This window comes from Sander vitreus, chromosome 4 (genome assembly GCF_031162955.1).
Source record: "Sander vitreus isolate 19-12246 chromosome 4, sanVit1, whole genome shotgun sequence".
In the NCBI taxonomy this organism is placed as follows: Eukaryota; Metazoa; Chordata; class Actinopteri; order Perciformes; family Percidae; genus Sander; species Sander vitreus.
This window is the reverse complement of record NC_135858.1, coordinates 10,048,328-10,069,646: the sequence shown is the minus strand read 5'-3', so window position 1 is coordinate 10,069,646 and position 21,319 is coordinate 10,048,328. Positions and strand designations below refer to the sequence as shown.

Below are 21,319 nucleotides of genomic sequence, written 5' to 3'. Positions count from 1 at the left end.
TCTCTCACACACAGTAAGCCAAGAGTGTGACCTAGTACATCATTTTTTTTAAACAGCAGTCTTCTCTTTCATTACAGCTCTCTTCCCAAGTCATATGTTCTCATAGATTCAGCCTATTGTCCAGTAGTGGAGACAAAGTGAAGCTTTACTGAGATGAAACCCAACAAGCCAGATAAATGATAGAATAGACTAGCTAGGCATTTTGTTAGTGTATCCAATGATGTTACAGAGACAGACAGGCAGGAAAAATTATGTCTAAGTATGATATATTTGCCCGCAGTGCACTATCAACCTGAGACGTAGCAGGACATAACAGCGTTTATTCTTGTTGAACAAGAGGCTCCAGAGGCGTGCAACCTCTGACATGCACTGTATATAGCAATTGTAAGTCGCTTTGGATAAAAGCGTCAGCTAAATTACATGTAACATGTAACATTGTAACAAGGACAAATCTTTTCTCAGAAATCTCTTTCATTTGACTGAGAGTTAGAGTGGCTGAATATCTTTTGTACTTCTGTTTTCCCCTCACGTTAACTTAACAATCAAAGCAAATAGTGTCAAATTAGTGCCACAGCCTGGCTTAAATTTACACTGATAAGTCTGATCCAGCAGGGAAACATTGTCTTGTAACTCATGTCTGCAGTGTCCTTCTTCTCCTCTCTCAGCCTTTTCCATCTCTCCAGGTGTCACCCTCACTTAGCTTCGCAGCAGTTTGTTTTTGCCATTCTTAGTTCCCACACATAGGGGCGTTTGGTCTGTAACTCATATAACTCATAGCCTCTATACAGTTTACACTCCCAGAGGCGTCATTCCAACTGTTAGAGTGAAAGGTGATAGTGTGCTCGCTCTCCCTCAGGTGCAAAGCTGAGATGACAAATGAGATGTCTTTGTGTGTGTGTGTGTGTGTGTGTGTGTGTGTGACGGAGGGAGAGAGAGATGCCTTGCACAGAGCTGCATGTGCAGTATTGATGTATGAGTGGTGAGTCGGAGAGGAACGTGTCACTGAAATAGTTCACAGAGACTTGTTTGCCACAACCAGACTTTTGTGTTGACATAAAAAAGACTGAATATGTTTCTACTGCTCTGCTGATTTAATCTCTATTTTCACATTATGTTGTGTTTTCATTGAGACACTAAATTACAGATGCAAGGTTATAAAACAGCCATTGACATTGTGAAAGTTTGAGCTCTACCAAATATAAATGCTGTGTATTTAAAGGCTTAGTTTTCCCATATTGCAAGAAAACAGTTTCTCATGCTGTAGTCTTGTATTTCTGCATCTACTCCAAAACAGTGAATGTAATATAATTTGGGGTACTCAAAATAGCGGTGGGAAATATTTTACTTTCTATCCTTATATCGTTTCTGTAAGTTTCTGTAAATCTGTTAAGAGACACTTGACCTGACATTTCTTTTAATAATAATAATAATAATAATAATAATAATAATATATATAATACAAAAAAATTGTTAAGCAATGGATATTAGATTCATAACATTTCCCACAATGGATGAATACATGCTATAAATAAAGATATACTGCAGATGCCTCTGTATAAATGGTACGACAATTCATTCATTTGTCATTCATTCATCTTGCCGAGAGTTAGATGAGAAGATTTATAGGCTACTACTCTTGCATTGGTCTGTCGAAGCTAATGGTTAGCTTAGGAAATGTGTAATATAGCTTAGCATAAAGACATAAAGCAAGAAGAAACTGGCCTGGTTATGTTTTTAGGTTAAAAAAAATCTGCCTAACAGCGCTTATCTTGCTTGTTTAATCTGTACAGAAACTTAAATGTAAAAATAACTACTTGTGGCTTTATGGGATTTTCATGCAGCTGTAACTATTTCTGGGCCAGGAGCAGTGACTTCCTGACAATATGGAAAAACTATGAGATTGGTATAAATGTTCTCATCTAACTTTAGAAAGAAAACATGCATATTTCCCAAAATGTCAAACTATATGTAATGTACATTGTAAAATGTAATAGTAGTAAAGTAAGTAAGGAAGTAATGTTTATTGACATTCTAGATTAGTCATCACAAAGTGCTTCACAATAAAAGATTAAACCAAAACATAAATCAGAGATACAATAAAAAGGTAAAGAATAAAATATAGATAAAGGTAAATAAAACTACACAAAAGCAGGTCTAATCAGGTGGCTCTGCTAGATACATGTCCCCATTAGTCTGGCTAATCCACAGACCTGGCTGTCAACAGTTTTCATAGGGGCAACGGGTATAAAGTCATGTTTCATTGCTATAAAATTAAATTGCATTCACCCCCACTGGGGATAAGGGGAAAAAAACATGTTTTTGTAACTTGCTTAAACATGCCCTTAAAAATGAGACCAAATACCAGATACCAGATAAACCAGATAAAAAAGACCAAATTCAGGTAAAATATTTCCATAATATTTGCATTTGTAATGTTGCTTTCTCTGTATTTATTAAATAGGAAAAAAAATTATAACCTGATGTTTGAGGGTGATTGCCTGTTGGTCCAGGAAACACCTGACAGTGGGAGGCCACACAAAGCCGTCTCTCCCATTCTACAGGGTGAAGCATCAATAATTCAGCTCGCTCTAAATGTGGGACAAGAGGAGGTCAGGCCAGATTCTCCTCCCATGCTGTGGATGATGCTGATTATAATAGTGATGATGATCAGGCTGATGATAATGAATTATTATTGCAGACATGATTCATACTCATACAAAGGAACACTCGTGCGTCTCGGCTGCGTAGAATACCTCTGTGTTGTCTTAACTCAGAAGTGAATCTCCCCACAGCTACAAAACAAAGGCACACACACACACACACACACACACACACACACACACACACACACACACACACACACACACACACACACACACACACACACACACACAGTGGGCTATTGAAACATTTCAGCACGGATAAGCCTGGATGATGACACCAACAGAGCGTGCTGATACAGTATAGATGAACCCGCTCGGCACAGTACTGTGTTGCCATGGCAACATCGTAAGGCTTTTCGACAAGTCAGGCGGGTCAGGAGAAAGAGTTGTAATATTGCTGGGATGGCAGAAAGGAGGGGAGGCAATTTTTGAAGGTGAACTTTGTTCCTCTCTTTCCTTTTCAATCAATGCTACAGTGTTGGACCCTGGTCCTGCATGTCATGTTGAAGGATGAAATTAAACTCGAGGACAAAGGTTGATGTGACTGACTCCTACTGTTTCCAGAAAGGAGTGGATGCCCAGTGCTGGGCTGGCAGACAGGAGCAGAGGACAGTGGTTCAGCTGCTGGTACAGTATGGTGTAGGATAACGACCTTAAATCTCCACAGCTATGATGGGCCTGCTCATATGTTTATGTTGTGTGCTACTGGACCTCACAGCAGTCCACAGTGAGTACATGCTTTTCAGTTTTGCTAACAAAATATGTGTTGATTTATTTAATTTTAAATGTTGGATTCTGTTGCAGTTTAATGGTCTTAGCTTTTTATTTAAATAATATTAAAGAGGTGGCCATTTTAAAAGTTTTAAACATTTTTATTTCAAGGTATACTTATGAAAGGACTATGACAATTTGGGAAATATGCATATTTGCTTTCTTGCTGAGAGTTAGATGAGAAGATGGATACCTCTCTCATGTCTGTGCAGTAAATATGAAGCTTAAGCCAGCAGCCAGTTAGCTTAGCTTAGCATAACGACTGAAAACCTCTAAATGACAATTCAACGTTTTACAGACGGTTATTTGCCAGACTTCTTGCTTGTGAGCAGTAACTTCCTGGAGCCCCCCAACACACACACACACTCACACACACACACACACACACACACACACACACACACACACACAGACCCCACCCCACCCCACCCCATAAAATGGTAAAGTACAGTGTTTGTACGGATTCAACAAAAGAGACTGTGGCAAGAAAGCAAATAGGCAAATATGCACTAATCACTTTACAGGGTCAGTAGTTGTGATTACTCCTTAACTGTGTTCCTTAAAAAAATCTTATATATTTACACCCACGGTTACAGCAAGGATGTATAGATATTTCCAGGAAATAGTCTGTATGGTTCCCGCCATGTCTCCTACTGTATAGTCTGAAGCCAATGTACAGTAGTTGAGCTGTTGCATAGGGCAGGGACAGCCCCCATTGTAATGTTTCAGAGCCCAAAGTGAGGTGGTGACACTAGGAGGTCATATTGGATTACCTTCTTTAAGCAGTGACCTCCAAGGTGACAGAAAACCACTAATTGTCAGGCTGGGTCAATGGGCTTGAAGGGCAGATTAGGAGGGCCTCACTCTTTATGTTCCTCTTTTGTTCACTGATGGCTCTCGCCATGTTTTATAAGATGGACGTTTTAAGCGTGATTGAAGTTGTTACTATATATGCAGGACGTTTGGAGTATTTAGCAGTTTAGATGAAAGCCTGAAGGAACCATTCCAGTATTTTATGAGAACATGATGACATATTTGTGCCATGTTAAAAGTATGGAGAAAGTGGTTTTAATGTCCACTCAGCAACTTCAGCAATTGTCAGTCTCCACCAGTCAGTCAGAACTGAAAAGGCTTTTCGGATGAGAGGAGAAAACATCTACAGTACAGCAATATTAAACTACTCTAAATCAATCTGCCTTAGCTCCTTTTTACGCTTTGTCCTGTAAATGTTTTTTGTTTCCATACAGGCCATGTGCTGATGCAGGGCCGTATAGTAGGTGGTCACACCGCTGCACCAAACTCCATCAAATACATTGTGTCACTGCAGAGCACCCGGGGCCAACATTTCTGCGGTGGATCACTGGTTCACAGGTACTGGGTGTTGACAGCAGCGCACTGTAACATCGGGTAAGATTTTTCAACAGTCGTCATCAGTTGATCGTTTTTGCTGCTTTTGTTTGGTGAAAAATCACAAAACCATGTTTTGTCATGTTTTTCCTGTTGGGAAGGTTACATGCTTGTTTATGTTTTTGATAAAGCATACTGGCATATTAAGATGAAGAACATGATAAACACAATACTTACAATGTTAGCATTGTCATACTGACATAATCCCTCATAAAGCTAAAATGTGACCTGACAGTGTTTGAACTTCGCTCAAGGTAAAGGTCAAAGTGTTTAAAAAAAAAAGTTTCTTCTGGCATTCTCATAGTGGACTCTGTAGAAGTCACTGTGTAGAAGGGAACTTGGCATGATTTTATATTGTGAGCAGATGGTCCCAACAGATGCCTAAAAGCAAACATCCATTCTGCTACGGGTAGGTAACGTCAAAACAATGCCGCTTGATCAGGACGCAAAGTAAACCTGTATACAGGCCACTCAGAAGTCAAACAGCATTCAGATGCGGTCGAGTCAGCTGACCTTGGTACATCATCAGTGTGCATATGTGTGTGTGTGTGTGTGTGTGTGTGTGTGTGTGTGTGTGTGTGTGTGTGTGTGCGTGCGTACGTTTGTGTGATCTTGTCTGGATCCAGGAAATTGGCCGTAGTTCTGTCATACTGCACCGGCCCTGCCTGCACACAGTAAGCCATTGTTCCCCGACGGTCAAACACTTCTGGCTTTATGTGTCTTTGTGACTTTGAATCATGAGTCACAATTTGACATGTATGTCATTTCACATCACTCCTACCTTCCCTGCCTATTAACATACTATTCAATTCAACTAAGATCGAAAAATGTTTTCGTAAATATAAAATTAAATTAATTTATGACGTTGAAAACAGGCCTGCATGTGTTGTCTTCTCTGTCTCCCTTTAAAACTGGTCAGTAATGATCAAATAACAAGGCCCTGATCTACCTAGTGCTATATTTGTTGATACATGTGATGTAAAATGGAAACGCCCTGTCTTTTAGGGCAGAGCACATGATGATAGTGGCGGGCGACTACATTGTTAATACCTTTGAGGGTACTGAGCAGTACGCTAAACCCCACAGGCTGGTCACCCATCCCCACTACAACAGGAGCACCAACAATGCTGACATCATGCTCATTAAGGTACTGCAGACACAGTGCAGACATGTAGCCACACAGCAATGCTTATCAAACTTCACAAATCTAGAGCGTTACATTTAAAATGTATTGATTAATGTGTGTCGTAACATCTATTTGGACACATTTTGTTATTAAGCCACAGTTTGTCTTTTTGTGCTTTGTTCAAATATTTTAGCTGAACTTTCAACCTGGGACATTAACCTCTTATTAAGGTCTCCTAAATCAATAGTTTAAGCTCTTATCACTAATGGTGTAAAGGTTTAAAACAGCACCAATGCAAAGGAAACAACACGTTCTGATTGCATGGTACACTACTGATGTTGAAAACACTTTCATGCAAGATCATGTGAGTGACAATTATGTAGACATTATTATCAAGAGGAATATTACGTCTTTACTTCATTAGTGTTTATACTCAGAGGTGGGACGATAATTTATGTAACTCACATCTCAGTGATAAAAACACACACATATATATATATATATATATATATATCTAGCTCACCCAGTAGTGTGTGCTCCCCATGTAGCCTGATCAGTCCTTGGCAGCGGCACGAGTTCGAATCTGACCCGCGCCCCTTTTCTGCATGTCATCCCCCCCTCTCTCTCCTCTTTCCTCTCTTTAAGCTGTCCTGTCAATTAAAGGCCATAAAAAGCCCAAAAAATAATCTTTAAAAAAAGCAAAGCAAAACACATGTCTATCACACCACCACACCATTTATATTATCTTAATGACGAAATCGCAATAACCAGATGCGGCCATGTAAAACAGCACATTTTGTTCTTTGTGACTCAGTTGGCAAAGCAATGTATGTAGTGGATGATCATTTTTTGTTGGTTTGTCACTACAAACCCATTTCACTGTTAATATAAAAATACTGGTAAAAGTTTAATAATAATCAAGATAATATTGCATACATTAATAATGTTTGACAAGATAGCTGTGAACATTTTTTCTTCACATGCCCACTCCGAAACTCTCCTCTGTCCAGTTGCGGGCCCCCATGGTGCTGAACAAATACGTGTCGCTGGCGCCTCTCCCCAGGCAAGGGACAGGAGTGTTTGAAGGCTTGGTGTGTCGGGTGTCCGGGTGGGGTTACAACAATCTAGGTGGAGACCAGGCCCCCTTCACCCTGAGGACGGTCACAGTACCCATTGTTTCATCTACAAGGTGTAACAGCAGCGAATCCTTTAATGGAAACATCACGGCAAACATGATCTGTGCTGGCTACAGGACTGGAGGAAAAGATGCATGCAAGGTAAAGGGGACGAATACTATATATCATAAACTCTTTCACTAGTACTTATTTTTTAACAGTTTCCGCTATGAACTGCTAGTGGGCGTTGCACATCAGTGGCTGTCCAATCTGCCCCATTGTGACAAACATGATAATTTGATCATTGAAAGGCCATTCAATCAATTTTGAAATAATAAATTCTCCAGGGTACCAGCCTTGGTTCCCAGTGTCAAAAAACGCAGGGTGATCCTCTTTTCATCAGCTCACATCAGAGCAAAACAAATTAGACAGTTTTAGGAAGCTCATCACCATGACAGCATATGAGGATACTGTTCATCATATCAGTGTTGGTCCAGCTACAAGCTTTTATTAAGCATATGTGGCAGTCCACCCTCGGGAATAATTAGTTAGATAGTTAAAGAAGGGATAGAAAAGCATCCCTAAAATAGCACCAGGACTGAAAACCTCGTCTTAATTTTGAGGTACAGTCATTTGCCACAGACAACAGCATGCTCTGATTTGGCTATTGGTATCATGAAAGAATTTCTGCCCCAACCTTTGATGTGAGTTGAAAATTACATGAAATCCAATGTGTGATATACCAGTGGGCTATATTTTGCCTTAAGTGAAGAGCGGAATGACTAATTAAAATGTGCTATATTTAACCCTGCCTGCAGTATGCAACTTTGTGTGTACGCATTTCCAAGTGGCAGCAAGAGATTATGATTTGGTGAATCCAATCCACACCATCCTGTGACAAGACAGTTTTGTTTTTTACGTCTGTGTTTGTACAGAAATGTGACAAATCCACAGTTAAGCTAATGTGATTAGAATAACATGTCACATGATGAAGGCACATGTCATTTTCTGACATTTCACATGTGAAATATAAGTTCAAATTGATTAAATGTCTTGCTTGAGACAATAAAGAAGTGACCTAACGTGGCTGGGACATCTAGACACAGGATGCAGAAATGCTTCTAAAAACCACTCTTAGTATAATTTAGTGTAACACCAATCAAGGACATTGAAATGGCTTGTCAGTAAACTATGAGAAACTCAGATAATTAGATTTTTATGATGGAGGGCGTTGTCTTGTCCTTGCAGGGAGACTCTGGCGGGCCACTTGTGTGTAGGGGGTGTGTCTACGGCGTGGTCTCCTGGGGCAACGGCTGCGGTGATGCTAAGTTTCCAGGAGTCTACACGGCCGTGTCCAAATTCCGCCGGTGGATAGACCAAACCATCTACGGGTCATATCTACGCTGTACCAAATACTGATGAAGATATGATACAACTAAGACCATGAAAGCAGCCATTTCTGCAGAAAAATTGTCATTCCCCTGAAAATGTTTGTGCTGGCATGGACCAAAGGTGGTTCTGTGGAAAATATGCAGAGCTTCCTCTGACTCACTGCTCTAATTACTCTGATAAAGTTTTCAATACCAATTTAATGGTGATGCATCTCATATTCTCAAATAATCTAGCTGTAGCTGGTCTCTGCCTGCTACAGTCATCGTAATATCCACTACAGTGGGCACTTTATAAGCCTTCTGTATATGTAATCCAGTAATGTCAAGTTCATAACTTGTAAAAAAAATACTATTTTATTGCAATAAATATTCAAATATAGATCATTTGTGGAGTTGTGTCAGAGTTGACTGGTGAATGTCTAGTCAATTTTAAGTTTGACTTTTGCACTCATAGTTCATCAAATCAATTCTTTTTTTTATGAATTTGTGCCTCAGTGCACCCTAAAGACACTTCTTACTTTGAGCAGTGATGTCATACATTAGACAATAAGACAACACCGTCTGCCAAAGTTAGAACAGCTTTGCTTATTTTACACATGAGAGATTTCTCTAGCCTACTTGAGGTTTTGTCTGTCAGTTGTTGCCTGTAGATGCTGTCATTTGTGTATATTTTGCCAGGCCACTGTCACTCAAACCACAGCCATGCAGGCCTGATGGAGAAAATGATCTGTTTTTTTGAGTATTAATCTTAGTCACGAGTATTTAATGTTATAAAGAAATACTTAAAATGGGAAACAAAGCATGACGCGAGCGCACCCATTATCAAGTAATACAGCAGGAAATTTAAAGCGAGACTATGTAACTATTGAAAGAAAAGACACATTCTTGCTCTTACAGATGAAAAGTTAAATTCATAGGCAATAAAACACACCCTTGCTCAATTCCATTCACTCAAGGGTTTGGGTGTTACATTTTGTACTTAGTTTGGTCTAGTCTCACTTTGCCAGACCTTCCTCCACCGCGGCGCTGCGGAGGAGGGTCTGGCTAGTCCACACAGCATTCCGGGATGGGAGAAAAACGTGCATTTCTTTAAACCAATCACAATGGGCTTGGGCGCCGCTGCTCCGTACAGCGCCGCCTCTGCAAAATAGCCTCAAGAAGGAACTTGTTTTGGTGGAACGTGTACGTTCAAAAGTTGTTTTACTTGTGCAACAGAAAACTCAGATTAGACAGATAGTCTAGCTAGCTGTATGGATTTACCATGCAGAGATCTGAGAAAAGGTTTACCATAGTCTAGTCTATATCCTTGACGTTCCACTTCTGGGATTGCTCCGTTGCCGCTGGAAAAGCCGCAGGATTTCACTTATTTAGGCCGGATATCTGTTGCCTTGGGCTTTCTTTGTGTTGGCATTTTAAACTCTGGTCGATTTATGAGGACTATGGTTAACCTTTTCTCAGATATCTGCAAGAGACATCCAGACAGCTAGCTAGAATATCTGTTGTATGACTAAAACAATTTTTAACCTTCCGAGCCTATTTTGCAGCGGCACCGCAGCTTTTCTCCGGTGCTTAGCACTGCCCAAGACGATTGTGACTGGTTTAAAAAAATGCCAATAAACCAGAGCACATTTTTCTCCCATCCCCGAATGCTATGTGGAGTAGCCAGACTCTCCTCCAGCACGCTTTGGAGGAGGGTCTGGCAAAGCGAGACTAACCATAGTCCTCATAAATCCACCGGAGTTTAAAATGCCAACACAAAGGAAGCCCAAGGCAACGGATATCCAGCCTAATTGAGTGAAATCTGGCGGAATTTCCATTGGCAACGGAACAATCCCGGAAGTTGGAATGTCGTGGATATAGACTAAGTTTGGTATGACCAGTAGCTTATGGTAGCTAATGTTAGCAAACTTATGATAGATATGTAACTGACATACTGAGTCAGTTCACTGACTTTGTGACTGTTCTCCACTTGTACTCTTACAATAGGTTTTAGTATCATCTAATAATGGTAATTTGTGTCTGCTTTCTTTATAAAAACGCTAACCTTATTGTGATGTGATGATGAAATGTTGGTGAATCCTCTGTTTTGCTCGAATGGCATTTTCCATTGCTGTGCGGTTTGTTTGGTTTAGGGTGTAGACATTTGTCTGTTTTAGGTTATTTTTTCCCATATTGCTTCTTTTCTTTCCGTCACCTCCTTTTTCTCATTCTTTTTTCTTATTAATTGACACTACAATTGTTAGAGGTTTCGCCTCTGTGCTGATGATTATTTTTTGGCATTATTTTTGTGTTTAAACTGTATTTCCCCCCCGCTCATACATGAAGCGCTGCAGCCAATTGTTTTGGTAAAAAATATATGTATATATAAAAAGTAAATTATCCATGTGCATCTACAATGTTCAATATGGGCAGGTTTGTTAAGGCTTACTAATGGATTAAAGTATTTAATACAGAAGCCAATTCTTATGACAATATAACCACACGTGATATTTGTGAAACTGAAAGAGTTGAGATGATCTGATATGAAAGGGGAGCCTCTGATAAAAATCATGGCTACTGTGAGTCCACAGGGAGTAGGTGTGTCATGACTGCACCTCCTCTATGAATAGTCGATGGCCTATCACAATTAGTTATGCTGCAGGCTCAGATATCACCTTTTCTTTCATTGTCAAAGTAATGAGAAAGGATAGTCTATGCCAAGACTTAATACCTGTCCATTCCTCCATGTCCTTTAATGTATGCTGTTTTGTAAGATCCCTTTGTGCTGCTGTTACAGAAGACAGATTTATCTAAACACAGCAGACAGCAGTGGGTGGAAAACTTAAACTGGATCCTGTTAGGTTTGTGGACATTGAAATGTCTATTAAGAATCATCATCTTATCACGTAAGGTAATTTAAGGAATAATGGAACTGATATCATCTGTGTTTAAAAAACACATAAAACATCTCAATATGGTGACCGGTTAGCTCAGTTGGCAGAGCAGGCGCACATATGCTAGAGGAGGTTTATTCCTCGACGAATCCAGAAGATTTAAGGTTCGAGTCCGACCTGTGACGGTTTTCCTGCATGTCTTCTCCCCTTTAATATCTCAGCTTTCCTATCCAATAAAGGCAGAAATGCCCCCAAAAAAGCATCTCAATATGACGTTTTACAAAGTTATCTGAATAATTTACTGAGTAAACCTGAATCATCATCAAATCCGGAACATGGATTGATTGGATTTTACACAGCAAATATATACTAGAGAGAGAGTTTCCTGATTCTCAGGTGTAGCATTTCCAACCCCCATTCAACACCTCCATATTGATATTATAGTTATCTAGAAATTGAGGTAAAAACAGTGCAGGCCCTCAGTATGAAACTGGAGCGCCATGGGGCCAAAAGTCACATCTCGACTCATATGAAAACACTGCCATCCTCTGGTGAACTCTGACTCAGTGGACATAATGTCATGCTCAAAACCTCGCGACCAAATAAATCGCCAAATTTGTAAAATTGTAAAACTGGTTGGAAGATTTCACATCTGTAGCCTTACTCTCCGAGTGGTGGTAAACGACGTTCTCCATAGATCTGTATTGGTTAATGTATGTGCCATCTCTGAATATTAAGTCGCCATTAGATTGCACCTAGACCCCGGAGAGTGGAGCATTGGTACACCGCGACTCCAACTGGAAGCTTCTCTGGGCTGCACCAGAAAACCCCCGTACAGTTCCCTCGCCAGGTCTCCCCGGGATCCGTGTTTTGCATCGCTCCTCAATTTGCATTTCTTCCTCAGATTTTCCGTGCGACCGGTTCAGCCTCTCCAATCCAGCGGGCGCTCCACGGCTCTATTGTACGTGCGCCTCCATTTCCAAAGCAATACGCGCGGAGAAAAAAAAACCTCTGGAAATTTTGAATAACGTTGCCGAAGCTCCACGAGTGGGGAAATTGAGGACATTTTGATTTAGCCTAGGCTACTGTCATTTCTGTTGCGTACCTGCGGAGACAGACACGTGTCTTCGGGGTAAACACAAAGGGCTAGATCGCGTCTGCAGATAGCATTATTTTTCTTCACTCCTTTTGCTTGTTATAGACGGCGGAGTTCACGCTTGGCGACGAGCTATACATTTTAGTTTGTGCGCCTTGGTGATAAAGACGCATTTGGAGATGTCGGAAGTGCTGCCTTTCAACGAAGAAAAAATGAGTCATTATGGAAATGAGGGCGACGAGGGACACCTTTCCTTCACCTGTCGTCTTCAAGACACCAACAACTTCTTCAATGGATCACAGAACAAACGTCCGCCGAAACTCGGACAAATAGGCAGGAGCAAACGGGGTAATTATACAATTAAAGCGTTTTCGTTTGTATGGTGATGTGTTGAATGCGCACATAGGTTACTAGATGACCATAATTAAGGATGGCTCCGTGTAAAGCCAGAACGGCAACACCTTTTCTTTGATTTGGTCTTCAGTAGAGCGTAATTTCCTTTTGTTTGCATGCGTGTGGGATGTATAGGTTTTAAATATTCTATTCGCATTGCAACACAAGTTGGATGCGCAGTGCGTGTTGTTAAATGCCTTCTGAATGCTGTTCAACATACTTATGCTGAATGTCCCCTCCCCAATGAACGATGGTTGGAACGATTGAGATTTATATGGCTTTTCATTATGATTTTTGTGTTTGCATGATGCATTCAGGCTGTTTGTCTTTTGGATTTTGTGTGTCCTGCATTCCTGATAAAACCCATGAGATGGTCCTTGAACATTGAGACTCACTTGTGGTGGCACATGCATGCACAGGCAGACGCACAAATGCACGTGTAGTGCACTGACACAACATGGATTAACATGGCAAACGGGCAGACACGTAAGAATTGCATCTGTAGTTGCCGAGCAAAACCATGCGCAGAAATTGCACATTTCACAAATGTGCAACACACAACAGACACACACACACACACACACACACACACACACACACACACACACACACACACAATCACGCTCATGGTTATCTTTCTCTTTTTGCATACTCTTACTCTCGCATGCACACAACAATTCTGCTTATACAGTGCAGTGCTTATGGTTCTGGCCTGTAATGCCTGTATGTCACTCTGTGGTGAATTTTGGAGACGCCACACCAAGATGAGCCTCCCTCATTAACTCTCCCCTGTCATCCACAGTTGTGATTGAGGATGAGAATGGCGACAATGAAGCACTGAAAAATGGAACAGAGAAGACCCCGGCAGAGGCTTAGAGCTCTCAGCTCAACACCCCCCAAAAGACACTCTTGAAATTTTGTATGGCGATATTTACCAGGTTTAATCCAAAGACACTGTATATAAGCACTTTCTCTCTTGTGGCAGCAAGCAGCACTTCCACGCCCTCCTCTCCCAGTCAGTCACGGCCATCCGGGTGACACACACTGGCAGGGGCGGGAGATGGCAGCGAAGGAGACCCCCAGGTGGACCCCCCCCCCCCCCCCCCCGACACACACACACGGACACATACACACACACACACACACACACAAACACACCCTCGATTGCAGGGTTTCGCCATAAATCCAAAAGTGGGAGAAAACAACAAGAGGGGGTTAATAAGGTGGAGGAAGGAGGGGATGCTGTCGAAATGCAGAAATCAGGGACAGGATACAGAAATAAATCTAATATAAAAACTAAAGCACACACTTCTCCTATATCTTATCAATCAAACAAATGGTACCATTATTTCTGCTCTTCATTTTGATCGAGGGCAAATGAATAACAGAGTTTGTAAATATGGAAAGGGTAGCCCATATTTTCTTGCACAAAGTGGAAAGCGGTAAACTGGTTTGTTCTCTGTGTTGAAGACTTTATTTATTGATTCTTTGGAATATGTCTTTTGCAGTGACTTAAAGCCAGAGGGAGTGGTCTTTTGTATGTCGAGAAAACTTGAGTGAATGGGAGTGACATTTTTTTCACTTAACAATTCTTGATGTTGCCTGGGTGTTTTTTGTTAACATACTTTGCAGCTAACGAGTCATTTATATACAGTGTCCCCCAACTGTTTGTAAGCTTCCCAGGCGTTTACCTGGATTGGTTGATACTGTAACTTGACTGTGTACACACCCTATTGATAAACTATTTATATTGCATTGCGCATTATCGTGTGTGCCAAATCTCATGAGGAATTATACTGTACCAGACAACTTGTTCGTTTTTTGTGCTTTATACATTTAGTCATACAATTCAGTTGTTTTGTTGGGTTGCCATTTTTTAGGGCTCTTTCTTAAAACACAGATACCAACTCATGCATGGCAAATATGAAATCATGCATGCACGGCAGAAGTTCTGAAACTCTTGTGTATTCTTGAAGCACCTCGTATACAGCTTTGAATGACAAACCTCAAGAAACAGTCTTAATTCTGCATTGTACTGTATGATTCAAACTGATTTGTACAGTGGCCTAATATCTTGTAATAAAGATTATGACAAAGTACTATTTACTGTTTAGTGTTGATTGTGGTTTAAGGAATTATGTACTTGATGTTGCTTTTTGTTTTTTTAACTGTTTTAAAAACTGTAGCAAAAATACGAAAATATAGTTTTGTATCAGAAAGGTGAATACACTAGCAAATAACTTGGCTGACCTTTGCATATGTATTTTGTACAGTTTCTCCTGTTATTAGATTGGTTATCTAGCTGCCAAGGAAGATCAAGTCAGCAGTTTCCACTGTGAGAAAGTAGCATCCCATTCTTTGGAAATATCGCATATGTAAGGAGACAGAAAATGGGAAGAAAGATGAGCAAATAATCCCATCAAGAATTTGAAATTCACACTCCTGATTTTGTTTAAAGGAGAGTCAAGACACTCGGCTTGGACAACTGCGCAACAGACTACGATCTCAGAAAGTACAGTATTGCAAATGATTCTGGGGGGGATGTACAACACTGCTTCCCAATGCAATAAATGTGTGTTTGCATCTAAAATCTCAGCTCCTCTCTTTAATCAAGTCCTCTCTTTAACTCCATTGCCAGAGATGCAAATGGTGCAGGGGTACCAAGGCGTGAGGAACACTAATGAGACGTGACATTTCCAACTCTGCTGTGGTGAGTAAATGATTCATGTTGTGTGACGAGCCTCTGTCAGTGTACGGCATCTTAAACCCAGACCGCCGGGATGTGTGCTGGGAACATACATGCCGCGCACACACATACACACACACACACACACACACACACACACACACACACACACACACACACACACACACACACAGGGGCACACACACATCTGTTTCAGCTCCAACTGCAGGCGAGACTAACATATTGCTAGTCTCTCTCCCTCCCCAGTCTTGACAGACATGAAAGGGGCTGCCTGGGCTGGGTACCATGGTAACAGATGCACCTTGCACTCAATGGGTGCTGCGGTGGGTTTCGGTACAGAATAGTCTTCCCTGAGCCTTGGCTTGATACCATCGCTATCTTTAATGGAATGTTCTCCTTTCTCTTATCTCTGCCCTCTTCTCTCAAGACCCCCCTATTCACTCAGTGGCGTGACCGCATTATCCTGCCAAAATAGTCCCTTCTTCCAAGACAGCAGTCAAGCATGATGATGGTGCCTACTGCAGTCCCTCACGAAGAATGAGAGGATGGTACATTTATGGAGTGATATTGTCTCTGTGTGGTGGATCCTTTCATCCAAAATGTTGCAGTGAAGGCGTGATGTGATCGGACCGAGCTTGGCTCTGATCAGTCTTGGGTCTCACGGTCAGATAGTATTCACATACAGTCAAACCTGTAGGACTTCACCAGTAACAATCACAAAAACACATTACAGTATTAGTCCTACCAGAATTATCTTCTTGAAATGCTAATCTGTGCTGCACATATACATTGATTTGCCTTTCAATCAATTTAAAGGTGCACTGTTCTTTGTTTAAGTTTTGTGGCATTGTCGTTAAGTCCTCAAGATTTTTGAAACTCTTCTCCTTTCTACATTGCATAATTGTTACAAGCCAATTCTGTCCTTTCATGATAAGGAAAAAGTAGTTCATGCCTTCATTACATCCAGGCTGGACTATTGCAACTCCCTTTATCACAGCCTTCCCCAGTCTTCTTAAGTCGCCTATAGATGGTCCAAAATGCAGCTGCAAGGATGTTGACTGGTATACTAAAAAATGTAAGCACATCACCCCAGTGCTAGCCTCTCTTCATTGGCTCCCCGTCAACTTTATAATCCAGTTTAAGACCCTGCTGATTGCTTTCATGGCTCTTAATGGTCAGGCACCACCTTATATCACAGATCTTATTCAAAGGCACTCAGCCCCGAGGTATCTTAGATCTGAGGACAAATCTCTCCTGTATGTCCCCCGATCTCGACTCCAACTAAAAGGTGACGGCGCCTTTGCAGCTGCTGCTCCATGACTGTGCAACCAGCTGTCTTTAGATATAAGATGTGCTCCCTCCATTTCTGTTTTTAAATCTAGGCTAAAGACACATTTTTACTCACTGGCCTTTTTAACACATCTCTTGTTCTGTTATCATGTCTATAATTCTGTATTTGTAAATTGCTACTTGTTGTCGTACGGATGTTATTGTTTGTTTTCTTTCTACTTTTTATTTTTACATTTCAAAAGTTGTTTTTTTACAGCACCTTAGTGCTTCTTTGCACAGCACTTTGGTCAGCCTGTGTGTTTAAATGCACACTAGAAATAAACTTGATTTACTTACTAAAGTTCATCACAAAGTATCCAGAAGTGCAGCTCTTCACTTCTGCCTGAGCCACAATCTGCTATCTATTTTATGATATCCATTTAAATTATTTTGATAAACAGGTGTAAGTGTCAAAGTGCTGAGTCCACTTCAAAAAGATCTACCTCCTCACTGTCACATCTCCCTCACTGTTGACAGCCTCCTCATGCATTTTATCACAGTGATAAACCAGGAAGACATATTTCTCAGTTCATTTAGATAATATAGCACATATCCAGCTGACATACACAACACGTTCATAGATAAACATACAGAGGTCTGAAATGCAGGTTATGTGTTTATCACACAAACCCCCAGACAGTAGCTGCACACTTACAGTACATGCTCGAGTCCTAATGCTGTCATCACAGAGATGCAGCAGATGTTGCTTACCTCAGGCTAAACCGATAAGTTCAAATTCAAGCTCAGACTTGGGCCGGGTGCCCATCTCTGCGAGAAGAGGCTCAAAATTACACTGAAAAGTGAAGAGATCCCCATTATTGTAATTTATGTAAAGGGAAGCTCTCTATTACCATGGTCAGTCACTGTTTGGATAATTGTGTGGCAAATGGGTTTTGTAGTGAGGACTGATGAGAGGCTAATTACTGGTGCTGTGAAAGGGGGCAGACGAAAGTCAAGATCTGGGTAGCTGTTGGTTACATAAGTTCTGACAGGTGTAGAAGAAGAGAAAGAAAGAGGAAGGAAGAAAAGGAGAAATATGAAGCAGTGAAAGAGACAAGGGAGATAGAGGAGTGATACCATTCATTGGTCGCTGACACAAGGGGGGAAAACCCCACCCTGCTAGTCCCTGTTAGCTGCACATACACACAGCTAAGACACTGACTGTACACACACTCAGTTGTCATTGAGAAAGCCCAGTGCTATCGCTTCTTTTAATCCTGAATCTGACCTTTGTGTCGCCACAGGGAAATACCCGCAGTGACCTCACATGCTGAACCACTCTCTGGGAAAACCACCTCCTCTCTTTCTTGGCTCAGATCAATGGGCTTTATATGATGCAGTAATAGTATGTGTACAGCATGCAAATAGTGAGGCAACATTTGAATTTCATTCCACTACATATGTGCATTTTGTGTGTTGGTGTATTTATTCATACAATATGTTGGTGTATTTATTCAGATTTTGTGTGTGTGTGTGTGTGTGTGTGTGTGTGTGTGTGTGTGTGTGTGTGTGTGTGTGTGTGTGTGTGTGTGTAAACTCAATTGGCATTGGAATCAGGTATTCTCTTGCTGATTCAGCCTCTGCTGGGAATTCACAAGTGCGACAGCTGATAAGAGGGAAAAGGGAAATGCAGTCCTGGTTGGAAAAATAAACAAATATCCCTTTAGACACCACACCAGAATATTCTCTCTGCTCCCGTGTGGGGTTTTTCCCCCGTCAAGTTTGTTCGGGCAGAGCTGAATCAGAGAGTTTGACCAAAAAAACAACCCGCCTATGATACGATGGTAAAACACACTTTTGTTGCAGCTAAATCGTGATTGCAGATGACGTCAATCTTTCAAGCAAGTTCCCTCTCAGATATCAGTCCAGCTTTTATTTATCTCCAAAGACCTTGAACACTACCCACATTTTGGCACTGTCCTCATTGTTCCTGTCTGAAAAAGGTTATGAATCCAGGTTTAACAGATGGGAATCTCAGGACAGAATTATGAAAACGGACAAACAGACAAAAAGACAGGGGCCACTCCACATTAACATTAAACACACCCTCTCTCTCTCTCTCTTCCTCACTGTTTTCCAAGGAAAGTGAAGAGAGCTGGAGGATGGAGGAGGAAGGGCGGCAGGCAGGCAGATCGGAAGAGAGTGGGAGAGTGGCACGAGAGGGAGATGAGGAGATAAGAGAGATGCAGAGCCAGGAGAGAAGGAGGAAAAGAGAGGGATAAACAAAAGTGAGAGTAGAGAAAGAGAGAGGAAGAGAGACAGAGGCTCAATGTGATGAAATGAATGCCAGGGAGAAACAGTTCAGACCCACCTGATGGTTACTATAGCAACCACATCCCCAGTCTCTCTCCTCTCTCTCTCTCTCTCTCTCTCTCTCTCTCTCTCTCTCTCTGCCTAGTTGCTTTGGTGCTGCTTTAAGTATGTGGAGGGAAACCAACGGCTGAGAAATACAGCCTTTTACATTTTGGTGCAGTGGCATTGTAAAGCCTAATAACCAACTTTACATACTTGTGTGCCCACTTGTGTACATTCAGTATGATGTTATTTATTGCCCCCTGGTTGTTATTTCTGTCACAAATACCAACTAATGCAGTGGTTTCCTCCCATGGAATAATTCCCTGGAAAAGCTTATGTATGTACCTCTAGCTCACCCGGCAGAGCACCCCATGTAGGCTGAGTCCTTTGCAGCGGCCTGGGTTCAAATCCGACCTGTGCCCCTTTGCTGCGTGTCATCCTCTCTCTCTCTTTCTCTTCCCATCTTCCTCTCTATCTGCACTATCTAACAAAATGAAGGATGCCCCCCAAAAAGTGTTAGTGTTAGGAAGGATTATCCATGCATTGCAGTGTATTGCAGCAGTGCATGCTCGTGAACAGTTCAAGGAAAAGGCACCATGCAGCAAGAGTCATATGTGACCAATGCCATGTTTTACCTATATGACCCTGCCTTACTCACAGACACACTGTTGTATTGAGTGTGCATTGCTGTAACCACAGCAGACAGATTGAGATGCTATAAGCGTTCCTCAAGCTCAAGCTCAGTAGCAACGCACTACAGTTTCATACACAGAATGGGCATCGGATGTCTCCATTAAGATCGTATTCACCCCTGGAATGAGCAAAAAACCCAATTAAACACACTCTGGCATATGCACATTTACAAATGCAAGCCTGGCACCGCGCATGCACACACTGCACACACTCATACACATTCACAGACACCAGCTGGGAAATATCCAAACTGGGATACACAACAAAGGGAAGAGCTTGTGGGCCCCCCAGCTAATCTCATGCATGGAGATCATTTTCAAAACAGAACAAAATGGTGGGCCATCTCTCGGTGGCAGAGTGGGTCTCCGCAGGGCCCCCGGGGCGGGATAGCATGTAACTGTGTACGCGTGCCTTCTGAATAAAAGATGCTGACCTAGATGGAAATCCGCCATTGGTCACTTAATTTGTCCTACATGCGTGATTGGCTCGTGCTCATACACACACTATAGCTGCCCAATCGGCCAAGAGCGGAGGTCAAGTATGTGTCGTAAAAATGTCGCAAACTTCTCTTTACAGGTTTGCACAGAAATACTGTCTTTAAGATACAAAATTAAAAATGTAATAATGTGGGAGATAGATTTAAGAATGTATCATATATATATATATATATATATATATATATATATATATATATATATATATATATATATATATATTGTTAATGTATCACACTTGTATTAATTTACTAGCTATTTGTCCTTGCTCTTCATATCAGTGTCTTTGTAGTGTAGGCTATATGTTGTTCTCTCCCAGCCCAACCTATTAAAAGCTTAATATTTCACATTTGGGGGCTTTACCCTGCTCACATTTTCCAAAAACAGAATCACAATCTGAAGCATGATAAGCATTTATAGTTGCTCCATCATCAACTAACATACACAGCTCACTGATGCAGATTGGATTCATGCAATGTGCCAGTGCCGGACCACATGGGACTAAGTACATATGTCTGCAGGTCTGTGAGCATGAATGAGCCCGACTGAAAGGGTGTTTTGTATCAACATTGTACTGAGTCCTTCTACATTATTGATATGCAATTTGACTGCCCGCCATTAATAAATTATTAAGGAATTGAAAATTGTTGAGCTGGGGCTTGACAGCCTTGAAGCTCTTTGGCCCCGGCCTGGTAGATGAATGAACATGTCTTTGTGATCGTCAATGACTGTTGAACTCCAAACTGCATGAGAAAAGGCCTGCTTAATCTTTTTTTTCCAGATTGTTCAAAGGACTCAGGGCTATTTAGCCCCCACCTTGTGTTATGTAATAATACAGCTGTTTACTGGAGGAATTGGTTGGGTTTAATAAGAGCTGGGTCTCCCCCAGAGAAAGGAGGGAGGCTGGTTCCAGATGCTCATGGTTGCCTGGCCGACCTTGGGACTGAAACTGTTTTCAATCGTGGA

General features: G+C 41.4%; 2 protein-coding genes across 2 annotated transcripts; both read left to right on the top strand.

Annotated features, from left to right (window-relative positions):
• The first annotated feature begins 3,332 nt into the window (after positions 1-3,332).
• LOC144516197 (trypsin) lies at positions 3,333-8,736 on the top strand. The gene is made up of 5 exons (XM_078247402.1): positions 3,333-3,390; positions 4,682-4,841; positions 5,847-5,988; positions 6,978-7,244; positions 8,331-8,736. Exons 1-5 carry the CDS (start codon positions 3,333-3,335, stop codon positions 8,499-8,501), a joined length of 798 nt encoding a protein of 265 aa, XP_078103528.1. The 3' UTR covers positions 8,502-8,736.
• A 3,520-nt stretch (positions 8,737-12,256) lies between these two features.
• camk2n1a (calcium/calmodulin dependent protein kinase II inhibitor 1a) lies at positions 12,257-14,934 on the top strand. Its single transcript, XM_078247401.1, has 2 exons — positions 12,257-12,790; positions 13,638-14,934. Exons 1-2 carry the CDS (start codon positions 12,622-12,624, stop codon positions 13,709-13,711), a joined length of 243 nt encoding a protein of 80 aa, XP_078103527.1. The 5' UTR covers positions 12,257-12,621; the 3' UTR covers positions 13,712-14,934.
• The last annotated feature ends 6,385 nt before the right edge of the window (positions 14,935-21,319 follow it).

What these genes read in the sequence shown, in the direction of transcription:
- camk2n1a (XM_078247401.1), top strand. Translation starts at nt 12,622, where the DNA reads ATGTCGGAAGTGCTGCCTTTCAACGAAGAAAAAATGAGTCATTATGGA. An exon ending in AATAGGCAGGAGCAAACGGG is followed by an intron (nt 12,791 to 13,637) that starts GTAATTATACAA and finishes TGTCATCCACAG; the next exon opens with TTGTGATTGAGGATGAGAAT.
- LOC144516197 (XM_078247402.1), top strand. Translation starts at nt 3,333, where the DNA reads ATGATGGGCCTGCTCATATGTTTATGTTGTGTGCTACTGGACCTCACA. An exon ending in GGACCTCACAGCAGTCCACA is followed by an intron (nt 3,391 to 4,681) that starts GTGAGTACATGC and finishes GTTTCCATACAG; the next exon opens with GCCATGTGCTGATGCAGGGC. An exon ending in GCAGCGCACTGTAACATCGG is followed by an intron (nt 4,842 to 5,846) that starts GTAAGATTTTTC and finishes CCTGTCTTTTAG; the next exon opens with GGCAGAGCACATGATGATAG.